Here is a 17,774-nt window from a genome sequence, read left to right on the forward strand (position 1 = left end):
AGACAGGCAGATTTTAGCAAGTTCAAAGCCAGCTAGGGCTACACAGTAAGACTGTGTAGACAACGAAACAAAACAAAACAAAAATCTAGGCACAAAAAAGTCTAGCTCAGGGCTGGAGAGATGGCTGAGCAGGTAAGGTGCTTGCCTGCAAGGCCTAAGGACCCATGTTCCACTCTCCAGATCCCAGGTAAGCCAGGTGTGCATAGTTGAGGCCCACTGGGTGGCACAAGTGTCTGGAGTTCAATTGCAGTGGCTGAGGCCCTGGGTGTTCCAATTCATTTTTAAATTTCTCTCTTTCTCTTTCTCTCTCTCTCTTTGTGTGTGTGTGTGTGTGTGTGTGTGTGCGCGCGCGCGCGCGCGCACGCATGCTTGTTTCAGCAAAGAGGCTTTGCATGGTAAAGCTCTTCTCAGAACACCTCCAGCACCCACTGGTATCACAAAGGGTATTAAGAGAGATCTGAGGCTATGGAGTCTGCAATGAGTCAAACTTTACAGCTGCTTGCCTTTTGACAGCAAAGCCAAGCTCAGGCATTGCTCAGCTGGGTCCTCAGGCCAAATGTGTTTAGAGAACGCAAGCCAAATTCACAGCAGGTATGGAAAAGCAGACAATGAGTTTTGCCATGCTGAAAACTTGCTAGGAGAGACTGGCACTTCTGTCATGTAGGTGAGCTGCTCTGCCAATAACACTTAAGTGGTGTCTGTTGCCTTTGACAGTAACCTAACAGTTTGTCCCTACTGCAAACACAGAAGTAAAAGGGCCTGGGCTCTTAAAGTGGGGGTCCCTGGCTTATTTCACTCTCATGTAGGCTTGTTTTCCATCAGATTTCTGGCAGGCATTGTAAAGGTTGAGTAATAAGGATGTGGTAATTTGAATGTATATCCTCCAATAGACTCAGGGGTTAACTTGGGTTTCCAGCTGCTTAGATGGAGGAGGTGTCACTGGGGAGACAGATCCTGGAGTCCAGCCCTAAGGTGTCACTGGGGTCAGATCTGATTTCTAGCCCAAAAGGCAGGCAGAGGTCCTGAGCTCTTCCTGGATCCCTGCTGCTTTGCTGCGCCTGTGTGCTTGTCTGTGGTGCTGACTGCTGGTGATGTCTCCTCCTACTTGGATCTGGGAAAGGGGGCCAGCCTCTTCCGCATTATGGAACTTCCCCTGGATCTGTCAGCTGAAATAAACCCTTCCTCCTATATATTGCGCTTGGTTTGGATGTTCATCCCAGCAATAGGGAGCTGTCTACAACAAGGGGGTATCATTGAGAACAACTTGTGATTGGAAATGTTTAAGTGAAAAAAATCCATGCTGCTTGTCTGAATAATCAGCCAAATTTTTGACAGAGCCCCCATCTTTTTTTGTTTTGCACAGTGTTGAAAAATTCCATTTCTTCTTTAATAGTCTATCCTATTAACTTTCAAGACTTAAATGCCACATGTCATTTTAAATGTTCTTGACTTTGGGCTATGGTCACTGGTTTAATTTACTGGCTGCCATCTGTTGCTTTTTGTTATTATAGACACCTACAAGATCTTCTAAATCAGTTAATATGACTTCTTTTCTTCTATTTATTATTGCATTCAATGTTCTCTGCTAAATGACTTACAATTAGTCACTTTGGCTTCAGGAGCCTCAAATTACTTTTACTCTCCTTTGTAGTCACTTTTGAACTGTGACAAGCAAGAAATGCTTATGACATTTCTCATATCCAGGTTGCTTTATTTTGTGCATGTGTGTTCACATGTGTGGAAGACCGAGGTGGACAATGGTTGGCTTCTTTTCTACTTTATTCATTGAGACAGGGTTGCCCCCACTTGAACCCAGAGCTCATCAATTTGGCTAGCTAGCTTGCCCTGGTGAGCCTCAGTTCCTGCCTCCCGAGTGTTGAAATTGCAGACAGGCCACCACATCTATGCAGAACTTACATGGGAGCTGGGGGCCTAAACTCAGGTCCTCAGTCTTGGGTTTTTACTGACTGAGCCATCTCTCCAGGCCCTAGATTGTATTTTCATAGAGAAATTATTATCACCTTATCATGCTGCCCTAGCTCATCATTTAGCCAGGCATGTTTTTGCAATCACAGCCAAATTTACTTTCATCCATTAGCTTCCTGAGCTACCTGAGCTCTTGGAACAATCGTTTTTCCATCCTTAGAAAATTTCTGTCTCTACATCTAAAAATGAGCCATTCCTTTTGTATTCTCTCCACCTCTGTCAACTTTAACACTGTAGTATTTATTTATTTATTTATTTGCAAGGAATGAGAGAAAGGGGGAAGAGAAAGAGAATGGGTGCTCTAGGTCCTCCAGCCACCACAAATAACTCCAGATGTGTGCACCACTTTGTGCATCTGGCCTTAAGTGAGTACTGAGGAATTGAACCCCGGTCCTTAGGCTTTGCAGCCAAGCACCTTAACCACTGAACCATCTCTACAACCCCCAACACTGTACTATTTTGACAGTGATTTCCTTCTTCCACGAGAGTTATGAAAATAATTAACAATCTCTGTGGAAAAGTATGTTTTCTTATTTATTTTTTTCTCTCAACTCCCAAAAACCTGACTTACAAAACTCTCTGCCACCATCGAAAGAAAACATGTATTCTGTTTTTCTCACCTCCAGAAATTCCCCAAAGCCTGATGGTAACAGCAAAGATTTAAAATAATCTTTTTAAACATAGACATACCTTCTGTCAACCTGAGAATAAGAGTCGGATCCAGCCCCAGATTTTCAAATGAGCCACCACCTGGTTCAGCGTAAATAGACAGCTGGCCCAGGTGTGAACGACTCTTCATGCGGGATGAAAAAGTTGTCTTTTGGTAGACTTTCATGCTACGGTTCATGATTCTTTCCTGCCCAAAGTGGAAAAGTTTAAAAGAATTTTAATATGCCAAAGTAATATATTAAAATAGAGATCATATACAAAAATATAATTTTCAACAAATGACATCAACATAAAATAAGCAATTTCTTCTTTTAAGGAATGTGCATAGCTTATTTCCTTCCTATATAGAGCCAAGCAAACATATTAAAAATGTACCTTTATTAAACTGTATCTCAGGCTGGAGAGATAGCTTAGGGGTTAAGGCACTTGCCTGCAAAGCCAAAGGACCTTGGTTTGATTCCCCAGTATCCACATAAGCCGGATGCACAAGGTGGGGCATGCATCTGGAGTTTGTTTGCAGTGGCTGGAAGCCCTGGCATGCCCATTCTCTCCCTCACATACTCTGCCTCTTTCCCTCTCATAAATAAATAAATAAAATATTTAAACTGTATCTCACAAGCATGAGACTGGAACATGTCTTTCTTGCCTTATTTTCACAAGCTTGTCTTCCCCAAAGTGCAGTTAAAACTTCAAGGAAATGGATCTTCTTTGTGGCAAGCATTAACTTTCTGTTTTCTTTAACGTTTCCTCAGTTTACTTTTGAGTTAAGTTCTACAAAAGCATATGATCCATGCAGGAAAACTGTGAGCATGGGTGACTTAGTTGTGGAACATATCTAAGTAGTTCCTTGGTTCTAATTAGGATTAAGAGAGTTTGTCCCTCAGTGAATCTCAGCTCTATTGTTGATTTAGCTTCGTAACACATAATTCTAAAATGTTAACCATTCCTCTCATTTTATCCCTTTCCCCTTCCTCTCCTCTCTCCCCACCACACACACATAGACATTGTTTAATTCATATAACTTGGCTTGTCTTGACTTATTCTTTTTTAAAAATATTTTTTTATTTATTTGAGAGAGAGAGGCAGATGGAGAGAATGGGCACACCAGGGCCTCTAGCCACTGCAAACAAACTCCAGAAGCATGTGCCATTTTGTGCACATGGCTTTACATGGGTACTGGGGAACCAACCCCAGGCCATTAGACTTTGCAAGCAAGTTCCTCCAACCACTGATCCCTCTCCCCAGCCCCCATAAAATTTTCTAAGAACTATGGCTAAGGGCCTTTGATTCCAACATTTATTTTGATTATGATTTTAAAACTTACCCTCTTCTTGGCTGCCATTTCACTTTCTTTGAAAAGAAAGAGATCTTTGAAAAAGACCCTGTAAGGCTTGTCCTTTTTGAATACATTATCAGGTCCTCTATCTGAAAGAAAGGAATGACAGAAGGAAAGAAAGGAGGGAGGGGGAAGGAAAGAAGAAAAAGAAAATTAGTTGCTATTCTTTCTTTGTTAACCAAAACAATAAGGTCCTAGGAGCTGGGGTAAGGTGAGTGGGATGCAAAGGTCTTTGAGTGGTGGGTTGTAGACAGATCTTGTATCTGCCCCTCCACCCCCACCATTGCACTTGGAATTGGAACTGCGGAGCCTGGATCTTCTGAACGGGAGCCATAGCTCCTCTGCCTATTTCCCACCAAACTCAATGCTCAGTACCTCACAAGACATATCAATAAAATTCAGATATCTTGGAGCTGAGCAGATTGCTCAGTGGTTATAGGCACTTGCTGACAAAACCTGCTGGCCTGGATTCAGTTTCCAAGCCACACAAATAAGTCAGAAAGTGATGCAAGTGTCTGAGGTCCATTTGTACCACAGGCCTTGGCACACACACATACATGCAAATAAATCAATGGAAGGTTTTTTTTTTTTTTTTTTTAAATACAGAGCTGGAGAGCTGGCTTAGTGGTTAAGCGCTTGACTGTGAAGCCTAAGGACCTCGGTTTGAAGTTCGATTCCCCAGGACCCATGTTAGCCAGATGCACAAGAGGGCGCATGTGTCTAGAGTTCATTTTCAGTGGCTGGAGGCCCTGGCGCATCCATTATCTTTCTCTCTGTGGCTCCTTCTCTCTGCCTGTTGCTTTCAAATAAATAAATAAAAATAAACAATACATACATATATATATATATTAAAAGAAGGATATATTATTGAGGCAAGGTCTCATTCTAGCCCAGACTGATCTAGAACTCACTCTATAGTCCAGGATTCTTTTGAACTTACAACTTTCTCCTACCTCAGCCTCCTGAGTGCTGGGATTAGAGGTGGGAGCCACCATATACAGCTCAGAATCACATTTTGAGATCTGAAAGCATTTCTTCCTACCATTGCAACTATATCCAGGACTAGGCAGATACCCCACTTCTGCAGCAACTCACAGAGCCACTGCCCTAGTGGGAAGCTGCAATTCAAACTAGAGATTCTTAAAAAAAAATAAAATCAAAGTTATTACCAACCACTGGGGAGAATGTGAAGTTGGATCTTCAAACACTTCCTGTAGGAGTGTAACACAACATGCTCGCTTCGGATTACAAACTGATACTTCCTTAAAGAGTTTAATGCTGGGCTGGAGAGATGGCTTAGAGGTTAAGTGCTTGCCTGTGAAGCCTAAGGACCCCGGTTTGAGGCTCGGTTCCCCAGGTCCCACGTTAGCCAGATGCACAAGGGGGCGCACACGTCTGGAGTTCGTTTGCAGAGGCTGGAAGCCCTGGCGCGTCCATTCTCTCTCTCTCCCTCTATCTGTCTTTCTCTCTGTGTCTGTCGCTCTCAAATAAATAAATAAATTAATTTTTAAAAAAGAGTTTAATGCTGAGTTGCTGTACATCTCAGTGGTTCTACTGCCAGGTCTATCCACATGAAAACTTGTGCGTGAGAGTGTAGAGCTGTACTGTAATAGCCAAAGATGCGGGAGGGGGAAGGCTCATGTATCCATTGACTGACAAATAATAAACCATATACAATAATGAGATGTTATTCAGCTATAAAAGGGTAATGTACAACATGTACTGTACCAGGTATAATTTTTGGAAACATGTTAAGCCAAGAAGCTCATTAACAAAGGACCATATGGAATATGGTTCCACTTATAAGAAAGGAGCTCTGGCGGGAGGTGGTTGGGCTGCAACATCTGTCAGCCCACTGGACACCAGGGCTGACAGGGTGACTGGCTGCGGGTCCTCTTCCTCCCCCACCAGTCCGTGTGCGACCCTTCCCGGAATAGAGAAGGACCAGTCATTAGTCAAGGGCCTCTGGGTAGCTGCCGTCTCCTGCCCGAACCTGCAAACAAGCTCTCAAGAAAGGGCTAGAATAGGCACATCTATGGAGACAGAAAATTTATTATTTTGGGATGGGGGGTGGAGGAGGGTTGAAGCTAGAGGGTGATGCCAGGGAGTTCAGGATTTTTAGATTTTATTTATTTATTTTTAAAATATTTTGTTTATTTATTTGAGAGAGAAAGAGAGGGGGAGAGAGAGAGAGAGAGACAGACAGACAGACAGAAAGAATGGGTGTGACTGGGCCTCCAGCCACTGCAAATGAACTCCAGGTGCATGCGCCACTTTGTGCATCTGGCTTTACATAAGTACTGGGGAATCAAACCTGGGTCATTAGGCTTTGCAGTCCATGCAAAAGCTTTAACTGCTGAGCCATCTTTCCAGCCCCAGGGTTGCTTTTGAAAGTACTGGAAACGTTTCAGAGTAACTGCAGTGATGATTGCAGGCATATGTGAATACATTTTTTTAAAAAGTCACAGATTAGATTAAACAAAAAGAGAAAACTGGCCATTAGAAAACTAAAGCGGGTGAAAGAAATCAATTGTATTTCTGAATGGACTTATTTTAACTCATTGAATCTGAAATGATCAAAAGTTGTTCCCTATATCCTTCTTTTTTTTTTTTTTTTTTTTTTTTTTGCTTGCTAATGCTTGGCAGTATGATGGTGAAGACTGAAATCTTGGATTAAGAAAAAAAAAAAAAAAAAAAACAAAACACAACAGTAGGTAAGACCAGGAATACTGAGAGCTTAGAGTGGAGACCTTGTACCAAAGAAAGGGAAAGGGCGCTTGGAGACAAGTCCCGCATGCCACACCCATACCCTTCACCCACCTGTACCTCATAAAGAAGCTGGTAATCTTCACAGGAGGCCGGGGGCCTGGAAACTCGGATTCTGAGCCTGAGTCCTTAGAGTCACCGGCACCTCCTCCAGACACTGACTGGCTGGTTTAGGCCCTCACATGTTGTCATGCCCAGCCAGAGCCGGCGTGTTCAGAATTAGCGGAGCAGAGCTTAAGTGCCACCTGAGAAGTGGCCATCTGCCACTTTAGGTATTCAGTTGAGGAACTAAGAGTGCTTAGGAGCATGGAAACCGCACACATTGGTTTGTTTACTGTTTTCAATTTGATTTCTTAGGTTTTGGGTTAGGGGAAGAGAGAGAATTGCAGAGGGCGAGGTGTCCCCGGTTTATCACAGGACAGTGCTATCAATTTGTGTGAGAATTTTGTGGTTTGCAGGAGACCCATTGATTGAAAACTAAATGAAATGTGGCTGTTCCAGTGGAGAGGGGATTAACCAGGGTCATATCTGGTAAGAGCAGGGGAACTTCTGGTTGGGTCTTTGGGGTCCTGTGAGGTTCAAATATGTCAAGAAAGAAGATGACATTTTAGGTCTGATAACATGAGGGAGACAGCTGAGGGTGGGTTCAAGCAGCTGGGTTTGGGGACAGCAGGGGTGTGGAAGAATGTGGACATCAGGCTAGAGACGACAGAGGAAAGCAGAGTGGAGGATTCAACTGGTCCAGGGGCTGAGCGGCCATGATGGTGAATTTTGAGTCAGTGGGCCTTGGGATTCAGATTGGTTAATTCAGTAGAGTAGACTGTTCTCCTCAGTAGAGGTGGGCATCATCCAACCCACTGAGGGCCTGAAACATCCCATCTCCACCTGTACTCACACTGAGACGCATACCATCAGCTCTCCTGATTCTCATGCCTTTGGACTTGGACTCAACTACACCACTTGTTCTCCTGCATCTCCAGTTTGCAGATAGCAGGTTGTGGAACTTGGCCTCTGGAATCATGTGAGCCAATTGCCCATAATAAGTCTCCTTCCTGTGGGTTCTGTTTGCTGGAAAACCTTGCCTAAAACCATGCCATTGCCACAGTCCACGTGCCACCTCCCAGCACTCCCAGGCCATGGATGGACCCCAGATGGACATCCCCTCACGGGGCCACTGACATCCTCGTTGGTATGCTGGGCACCTTCCATCCATTCTCTCTTAAGAGAAACCCTTTAACTTTTGGCCTACCCAACCCAAGTATCTCAAAATGTTTAATACTTGAGTTACAATCTTCACTGACCAAGTTTCCCTGTCCTAGAATTGCCAAGCTGATGTTTTTCTTCCTTCAATACCAAATCCAAGTTCATTTTAGTGATAAATAGGAAAAAAGAAAAAGAAACTCTTGAATACCAAGCTTATTAGCTTCCTGCGGCTGCTGTAATAAATTACCACAAAGCTAATGCCTGTGTTAGCAAGCATTCTGCTTTTGTAAGAAAGTATTTGTCACTGGGAAACCTTTTGAAGAAGTGCATTTAGCCCATGACTGTGGAGGTTCAAGGGTTTGGTACTGGCATCCGCTGGGTGCTGGTGAGGGTCTCATAGTAGTTGGCGCCATAGTGGCAATTGTATTTGAGGGAGACGACAGTGAGAGAGGAATTCACTAAGAGTGACTTAGGGGTTAGGTTTAATCTTTTATAGCAACTCACAAGTTGCAACACCTCTTAGCATTGCTGCACTGAGGTCCTTTTTTTTTTTTTAATTTATGCATTTGAGAGCGACAGACAGAGAGAGAAAGAGGGAGATAGAGAGAATGGGCGCGCCAGGGCCTCCAGCCACTGCAAACGAACTCCAGACACGTGTGCCCCCTTGTGCATCTGGCTTATGTGGGTCCTGGGAAATCGAGCTTCAAACTGAGGTTCTTAGGCTTCACAGGCAAGCGCTTAACCACTAAGCCATCTCTCCAGCCCTGCACTGAGGTCCTTGTTTCCAACACATGAACCCTTGAGGGACAAAACACAGCAAGATTAAGATATTAGAAATCAGCGGGCATGGTGGAGAACTCCCTTAATCTCAGCACTCGGAATGCAGAAGTAGGAGGATCACCGTGAGTTCAAGGCCACCATGAGACTACATAGTGAAATCTAGGCCACCCTGAGTTAGAGCGAGACCCTACCTCGAAAAACCAAGGAAAAAAAGTAGAAAGCTATTCTCTCAGTTCTAGAGGGTAGAGGTCCTGAATCAAGGTTCCAGCAGAGCTGGGCTGTCTCCAGAAGCTTTCAAGGGAGTGGGTGCTGAGGTCCTGCATCACTTCTTCCAGCTTCTGGTGGCTCTAGGCATCCGTTGACTGAGGAGCTCCAATCTCTGCTCCCATCATCAAATGGTCTTGTCCATTTTCTTTCACAAGGGAGCTTGTCATTTCATGTAGGGCTGGCCCTAGATCTATAAGGATCATGAGATCTTTATTTTGATCACAACTGCATCTAAGGCCACACTCTCTGTTCTCAAGGGCCAGGAAACGGAGGGAAGACACCATTTGACCACTGTGAAGGGATTCCCTCAAAAGGCTCATGTGTTGGGAGACTTGGGCCTCAGTCAGTGGTGCTGTTTTTAGAGGTTCTGGAAACTTCAGAAGACAGGATTTAGCCAGAAGTAGGTCACTGGATATTTGTGATTTCTTGCATGTCTCTGTGGCCCTTTCCTGTCTTTCTCTCAGCTTCCTGTCCACCATGAGGTGAGCAGCCTCCTTGTCCACATGCTTCTGCCACCACAATGGGGTTAGGTGACCATGGACTGAATCCTCACCAACTCTGAGACAACATAAGTAATTCCTTCCTTTAAGTGGTTTCTCTCAGGTATTTTCTCACAGAGATGAGAAAGTAATAAACCCTTATTCCCAGATTATAAAACCGCCCCAAAAGCAGTTAGTCCTAGCCAGCACTGCTCCTGATATTTGTTTCCCAGTCATAGAAAGTAAAGAATTTACATTTTAAAAAGTGACAACAGCCAGATGCGCAGAATGGCTCATGTATCTGGAGGTCCTTTACAGTGGCTAGAGGCCTTGGTGTGCTTATTCTGTCTCTCTTAAATAAGTAAAATAAATGCAAAAACTTTAAAAAATAAACAAGTGGCTTAAAGCACTTTTTTGGCTGTTCATGCTCTTCATTATGACTACCATTGGGTTGTTTTGTCAGGGGATGCTCCAGCAATGTAGTTGACCCTGACCTCATGGACTCTTGATTTAACAGAACCTCCTAGCCAAGGTTTCTGAACTCTTTACATCTTAACAAAACCCCTCTCAGCCATGGTTTGTAAACTCCTTACCACTTTTTTTATATTGTTATCAAGTTAATTTATTTCTTTTGGCCGGGGGAGTGAGAGAATGGGCACATCAGGACCTCTAGCCACTGCAAATAAACTCTATGCATGTGCCGCCATGTGCATCTAGCTTATGTGGGTTCTGGGGAATCAAACCTGGGTCCCTAGGCTTCTTAGCAAGTGCCTTAACTGCTAAGCCATCAGTCCACCTCAGCTCCTTACATCTTAACAGAATACTCTCAGCAAAGGCTTATGAACTCCTTACATATATTTTTTTGTTTTTGTTTTTTTGAAGTAGAGTCTTGCTCTAGCCAAGGCTGACCTGGAATTCACTCTGTATTCTCAGGATGGCCTTGAACTCATTGTGATCCTCCTACCTCTGTCTCCCAAGTGCTGGAACTCCTTATATCTTAAGCCACCTATGTGGCTTTCTTCTTTCTCTTCTCTCCACTATGTAACCAAATCACTTTATAATCAAATCATACTGGGAATAAAACAAGAATCCATTGACTGGCTGGAGGGATGGTGTAGCAGATAGCTTCAGGGTCACTGAGATGAACTTCCAGACCAGGCACAGTTATGGAGGAAGGGATTAATTGAAGCTTACAGATACAGGGGAAGTTCCATAATAGCAGAAGAAACTGGCCTGCTTTCACAGGGCCAAACACACAGAGAGAAGCACAAGCCAAAAGCCAAAAACCACATAGCACAGCACACTTCAGAAACTCCAGTTGGGCACAATTTGCATATCTTTAGATTGAAATCTCAAACCCACCACTACACCTTAAGATCCACCCAGTGACATTACCTCCATCCAGGTGGCTGCAGATGCAAACTACAAACTAATAAAACACTGAATATATTTGGGGGCCATCTATTCAAAATACCACAGATGGCTTAGCAGTTAAGGCATTTGCCTGCAAGGCCAAAGGACCCAGGTTCTACTTCCCAGGACCCACATTAGCCAGATGCACAAGGGGGCACACCCATCTGGAATTCGTTTGCAGTGGCTGGAGGCCCTGGTGTACCCATTCTATCCCTCTCTCCCTCTTTCTCTTTCAGATAAAGAAATAATTAAATAAAAATAAGATTTTTTTTTTTAAAAGAACCTGTTGACTAATTTATGTTTACCTGCAGAAGGCATTGACTTTGGTAAAAGATTGGATGCCATTTTGTCTCCTGGTCCTGTCCAAAGAAAAGAAAATATACTTAAAATTTTTTTTTGTAGACATTGCAGAAAGGGAAAAATTTAATGACCTGCAGCTCTTTAAGCCCATTCCTGGCTTTTTCCTTTTGTCTTGTTTTGTTTTGTTCAGGATGACCAGGAACTTACTCTGTAGTCCCAAACTGGCCTTGAACTCTGAGTGATCCTCCTACCTTAGCCTCAGGAGTGTTGAGAACAAATGCACCACCACACCTTTCTGCCTTCCTGGCTTTTAAGTCACACACGCGCGCGCGCGCACACACACACACACACATACACACAGGCCCCTGGACTCTGTGATTCCAACTCTAGGAACTTATCCACAGAAAATAATCAGGTATATGGGCTGGAGAGATGGCTTAGCGGTTAAGCACTTGCCTGTGAAGCCTAAGGACCCCGGTTCGAGGCTCGGTTCCCCAGGTCCCATGTTAGCCAGATGCACAAGGGGGCGCACGCGTCTGGAGTTCGTTTGCAGAGGCTGGAAGCCCTGGCGCGCCCATTCTCTCTCTCTCCCTCTACCTGTCTTTCTCTCTGTGTCTGTCGCTCTCAAATAAATAAATAATAAAAAAATTAAAAAAAAAAAAAGAAAATAATCAGGTATAAGCCAGGCACGGGGGCACACATCTTTAACCTCAGCACTTGGGAGGCAGAGATAGGAGGATTCCTGAATTCAAGACTAGCATGGGCCTCCAGAGTGAGTTCCAGGTCAGCTTTGGCTAGAGTGAGACCCTGCCTCAGAAAATCAAAAAGGAAAAAAGAGAAAAGAATCAGATAGGAGGGCAAAAAAGTTTGTGCAATAATATTTGTTTGGTATCTTTTAATAAATAGAACTTTCTTGAATAACTATGTTATACCTATACATTGTCATGTGGCTCTATAAACTGATTCTGTGGCCACAGTTTACCTTTTCCCACTTGTTATTATAAGTAAAAAGCTATTTCAAAAGACCAGGAATGGTATAGATTAAAAAATTGCCTGCAAAACCCTGAGTGTTCTGTTACAGTGATAGACAGTTGACTAATACCATGAACACAATGTCAAAATTTGAACATGGAATGGTTTAGGCTCTGCACTGGCCATGACCCTCATATTCAGTACCTCACAGGCCCATATTTGTTGAGTACTTGCTAGGTATCTCACACTGTCCTAGGCATGAGAGACAGGACAATGTAAAAACAAGACAAAAAAGAGGGATTAAAAAACCATCATGGAGCCTAAATTTTAATTATTTCACATGTCTGGGTCCTAGGGTCTATACCATAAAGTGGGGATAATAATTACAACTTCCTGGGCATTCTTTAGGGGTCAATGAAGCAGTAGATTTAAAACACCAAGTTGGGGCTGGAGAGATACCTCAGTAGTTAAGGCACTACCTTGCAAAACCCCAGTACCCATGTAAGCCAGTTGCAAAAGTGGCACATGCATCTGGAGTTTGTTTGCAGTGGCTGGAGGCCCTGGTGTGCCCATTGTTTCTCTCTCTCTCTCTCTCTCTCTCTCTCTCTCTCTCTCTCTCTCTCTCTCTCTGTGTGTGTGTTCTCCCTCTCTCTTCTTGCCATAAGTGAAATACTTAAAATAAAATAAATAAAACATCAAGTTGATTGTCCAATTCAGTAAGTGTGCACTAATATTTCTAACATCATCTCTCAAATTACTCAAGATTATGTACATAGACATTACATCAATTTATTCTAAACAATTGATGGTAAAAAAACTGATGGAAGTTGTCAGATGTGGTGGTGAATGCTTTCAATCCCAGCACTGAAGGCAGAGGTAGGGGGATTGCTGTGAGTTTGAGGCTAGCCTGGGACCAACTACGCAGTGAATTCCAGTCAGTCTGGGCTAAAGCAAGACCCTATGTCGAAAACAACAAAACCTGATGGAAGTCTGTTGGTTAGATAAATATCTGAAATTTGGGTAACTAATACTAAAGATTTGTAGAAATTATTTAAAAATTTTACCCTCTGCATTAACCCATCTTCAATAGTCTGCTTATCCTTCCTTCCTTCCTTTTTCCTTCTTTTCTTCCTTCCTTCCTTCCTTTTTCCTTCCTTCCTTCCTTCCTTCCTTCCTTCCTTCCTTCCTTCCTTCCTTCCTTTCTTTCTTCTTTCTTTTTGAGGTTGGGTTTCACTCTAGCTCAGGAACTCACTCTGTAGTTCCAGACTGCTGGCAAACTTATGGCGCTCCTCCTACCTCTGTCCTCCCAAGTTCTGGGATTAAAGGTGTGCGCTACCACACTCAGCCAAAAGTCTACTTTTCTATTTCTTATCACACTTTTCCTCCTCACTTTCCTTCTCCCTTTTTCTTTCCCTCTTCCCAAAAGCCTGTCTGTAATGAGCTTGTTTATCCATAGGTTCAGGCACTTTCTGACTCACAGAAAGCTGGAAATTCCTATTCTTCTAAGCCAATTTGCTAGTGACAGAGTTTTGCTTTGTTTCCATCTCCCCAGTAACTCATAGATCATGCAAGTGGAGTCAGCAGTCTCTGGAAATCTTAATGCTTTTATCTTTCCATATGTATTTACCTTTCTATGGACTAATGAGGCTTGGTGAAGACCAGAAGGGAGAGAGAACCAACTGTTCTTAGGAAGAAATGATTAAGTTTCCTTCCAAACTAAGAAATGTCAGGCAGGCAATATCATTGTTTAAAAGAAAATGACATGCTATCTTACCAAATGCTCTGTCCCAAAGAAAACTGTGATTGGACTGTAGCAAATGCTTATAATTCTTCCTCTTCAGCACATGGTCACATCCAACTTCCAATGACTGAAAAACACAAAAGCACTCAGAAATGCCAACACTTTAAAATTGTGGAGTGTGATTACAAGCCATCATTTTTAGAAAACACACAAATTATAAGAGAGCATAGAGTCTCAAGGTAGGGACTCAGTCTAGCCCAGGCTGACGTGGAATTCACTATGGAGTCTCAGGGTGGCCTCGAACTCACAGTGATCCTCCTACCTCTGTCTCCCGAGTGCTGGGATTAAAGGCGTGCACCACCACGCCTGGCTTTCTCTGTCTTTTTAAAAATATTTTTATTTATTTGCAGAGAGAGAGAATGAGAGTGAGGCAGTAGGGTCTCCTACCATTGCAAACAAACTACAGATGTCTATACCACTGTGTATATCTGGCTTTATGTGGGTACTGGGGAATTAAACTCAGGCCTTCAGGCTTTGCAAGCCAGCACCTTTAACTACTGAATATCTCTCCAGACCTAATGTTCCCATCTTTCAAAGGAAATTATATTGGTGGCCACTTTGGGGGTTCATGGGAAAGTTAATATTTCTAGATTTCTAGATTTTGGCAGCTGTGTGGTAAGGGGCATGCACGTGTAAGCACAGGGAGAAGAATATTTTGAAGAGGCAAAGACACCTAGTATGTTTGGGCAATGGTTAAGGCAGCCAGTGGGATTTAATTAAGCACAGTGATCAATAAGAGCAGAGAGAGAACAAGTTCTAGATCATGAGGGCTTAACAGGTCACTGACCCAGTCAAATGAAGGATCATTTGGCAAACCATTCTAACTGCTGTTCTTTGGAGAAACTACAGAAAGGGACTGGAATCACATGGAGAACTATTAGGGGCTGCAGTCATTGGGAAGCCAGGGTTAATAGGATTCCTTGGGATAGCAGGAGGGCTGGAGAGAATGTAGATACATTTGGAGAGAACCTACACAACTCATTGATGATTTAGATGTATGAACTAAAGGGTTAAGGCCAAGAGCAGATGGAATGGCCATCAATGGAGATCAAGAAGACTGGAGGGTTGGGGGTGGTTGGGAAGACCCAGAGCTTCAGTTTGGAGCATGTTAAATTTGAGATATTTATTAGACATCCAAAGGGACCTGAGAATGCAATATGTGGCTCTTCCAAATGAACATCATGCTGGGTTGATTTAATTGATTCTTGCATTCCTGTGATACTTGTGCAATTACAGCCAGTCACTCAGTTGGGTCCTTCGTTGAATGGCCTCACAAGGACAAGAGGATGCCAGTGGGGAAAACCACAGGCTTGGCTCCTGACTCTCTTATTTTTTTCTTTTTAAAACAGAGTTTCGTGTGTCAATTTGCTGGCCTCCAAGTTGCTGTGTAGCTGAGGAGGAACTTGAACTTTTGACGTGTAGATCCATCCTCTTTCTGATCTACTCTGTCTTAGAACAACTACCAGAATGTGAACAGAGTAGAGGCAGGTAACTGTCATGAGAAAATGAGTCCAAGCTCGTGAAGCTTGGTCAGTTGAGGGGACTATGCTACAGGGTCAGTGCAGATTTGGGGGGCTTGAGCCATCTCGGTGCAGATTCTTAACTTTTCAAATTCCAGGTAAGAAGACTGGGGTTTTATGAAGTCAAATTCTAACATTTTAAATAAAATTACCAATTGCACCATCTATCTGCTACAACAAAAGAATACGCAGCTTTCACAATGCCGTACCTATGACCCAAGGAGAATGGACTTCCAGGGTCTTTTAACAGGGGATGAAAATCTGTGTGCATCTTTCACATTCAGGTAAGGATGTGGACGGATTCTCTCAGACCTGATAGCTTTCCATTTTACTCCCCGCCTGCCTTGGACAAGTCCTAGGAGAAAAGGCTGTGTTCTTGCATGGTGTGGGCACACTGGCGCCAGCAGTTTTTTGTTTACCTGGAAGCTAGGGACCACTAGGTCTTTGGCCCACTTGATGGTCCGCCTGTTTTAATTAGGTTAGAAACAGAGCAGGAGGATGAAGAAATTCAGCTTGACCTCTGGCCCCTGATGCCGTCAAGCTTGCTATTTTGTGGAAACTTTTTGTTGAAAGCTGGGATTGCCCCTTTGGCAAACTGATAAATATAACTAGAGGTCAAGTGAAAAGGAGTCCCCAGGTGAGCCAGGTGATCTGAAAAGTCCTTTGATGAAAACATGCTGTGGGAATGCTACATATCACTAAGGCTTTAAAAATACTTTTATCTATTTGACAGAGACAGAGGAAGAGGCAGGAAGAGAAAGAGAGAATGGGCATGTCAGGGGGCCTTTAGTCACTGCAAACTCCAGATGCATGTACCACCTTGTGCATCTGGCTTACATGGGAACTGGGGAATTGAACCTGGGTCCTCAGGTTTCACATCCAAGCGCCTTTACTGCTAAGCCATCTCTTCAGCTCTTAAGACTTCTTTTTTTTTAATTAAGTAGAAACTTTGTATGGACACATCACGTGTTGGTACCACCATTCCACTCCTCCCTGCCCCCATTCCACTGAGGGCCCTCTTCCGTGGGATCGCTGGTGTTCCCCATGGGGTTGTGGGTTATGAATGTGAGAGCAGCAGTCAGTCATTGTTTGGGGAGGCGTGGGGATGGCAATACCCCTGTATATTCCCTCCTACCCTGTGGCTCTCCCCCCCCCCCCACTGCCCCTCCACAAAATTCCCTGAGCCTTGGTGGCTGTACTTTAAGTCTACTTCAGTGTTGAGCTCTCAGCAAGTTCTGGTTTCTGCTTGGGTGCATGTTGAGTGTCCTCAGTGTCTGTCTCCATCACCCTGGCCCAGGGTGTCAGGCTCGCTGGGGAAGCAGCGCTCTTGCTCATCTCTCCAATCCCTCCGTGTTTTCCCCTGGGCCCTGGCTGCTGTGTGAGGGCGGTTCACTTGCTGACAGGGAGTCAGCGATCCTTGGCCTGTTGATAGGTTTTGGTTGTCCTTATACTAAGGCTTTTAAGCTTCCTGTTTCTGTATATTTCTTGTTCACAGGGTCTTCTCAGGTGATGTCAGTCAGATGCTTGCACGTCACCCTCAGACATATACACCCATGACAAAGCTGCATGGTTTCTCTTTGGATGTCCGATGAATTTCATAAGCTATAAGTATATTACGTAGCACATTCTGCAAATCCAGGGGTGGAACTAATACTATTGGTTGAAATCTAACCCTCAACCCAATTGACAAGCAAGAAAAAAAAGAGTATTAAAATAAATGAATAGGAGCAGGAGATCTAGCTCAGTTGGTAGGGTGCTTATCTAGCATGCGCGTTGGGTGGATTCCCAGCACTGCCTAAGCCAGGTGTGGGGCCAGTGTCTGAAAAACAGCACTCGAAGAGGAGATGTGAAGTTCAAGGTTCTCACTTCTCTGCCTTTTGGCTAAGACCAAGTACAGATTCAAGGTCATCCTCAACCACACGCCAAATTCAAGGCCAATCTGGGCTACATAGACCCTTCTCAATCAATCTATCAACTAACAAAGCAAACATATTAATGCCTACTATTCCCTGGGCTCAGTGACTTTCATTTCGTTTCATGCCCAAACAAGCCCGCAAATGGATAAAATGAGGCTTATGGTAAAAGAAGAAAGTTGTGCCTTAGGAAAATGTTAGGCATATTTCCCGAGGTCAAATAATTCAGAAATAGGAATAAAGCCTGTTTGTTGAACCTCAAACTTCCTATTTTGCTGTAATTTGAACTCATCCTTTATACCTATAATTGCATAAATATGCAAACGGGCCTTAACTTGCAAAAGGTGACAGATCAGTCTTCAGTAGAAA

The 17,774-nt window shown here is 43.6% G+C and overlaps 1 protein-coding gene across 1 annotated transcript in view; it reads right to left on the reverse strand.

The window, feature by feature from the left end:
• The window catches only part of Ccdc38 (coiled-coil domain containing 38), a 62,808-nt gene that overhangs the window by 42,567 nt on the left and 2,467 nt on the right, over positions 1-17,774 (reverse strand). The window contains exons 2-3 of the mRNA XM_045152252.1: positions 3,980-4,080; positions 2,677-2,842 (exon numbers count right to left, since the gene is read on the reverse strand). Of these exons, the coding sequence (XP_045008187.1) occupies positions 2,677-2,842; positions 3,980-4,080 (267 nt within the window). The remainder of the gene's footprint in view (positions 1-2,676; positions 2,843-3,979; positions 4,081-17,774) is intronic.

The sequence above is a fragment of the Jaculus jaculus genome, chromosome 6 (assembly GCF_020740685.1).
Source record: "Jaculus jaculus isolate mJacJac1 chromosome 6, mJacJac1.mat.Y.cur, whole genome shotgun sequence".
Taxonomy (NCBI): domain Eukaryota; kingdom Metazoa; phylum Chordata; class Mammalia; order Rodentia; family Dipodidae; genus Jaculus; species Jaculus jaculus.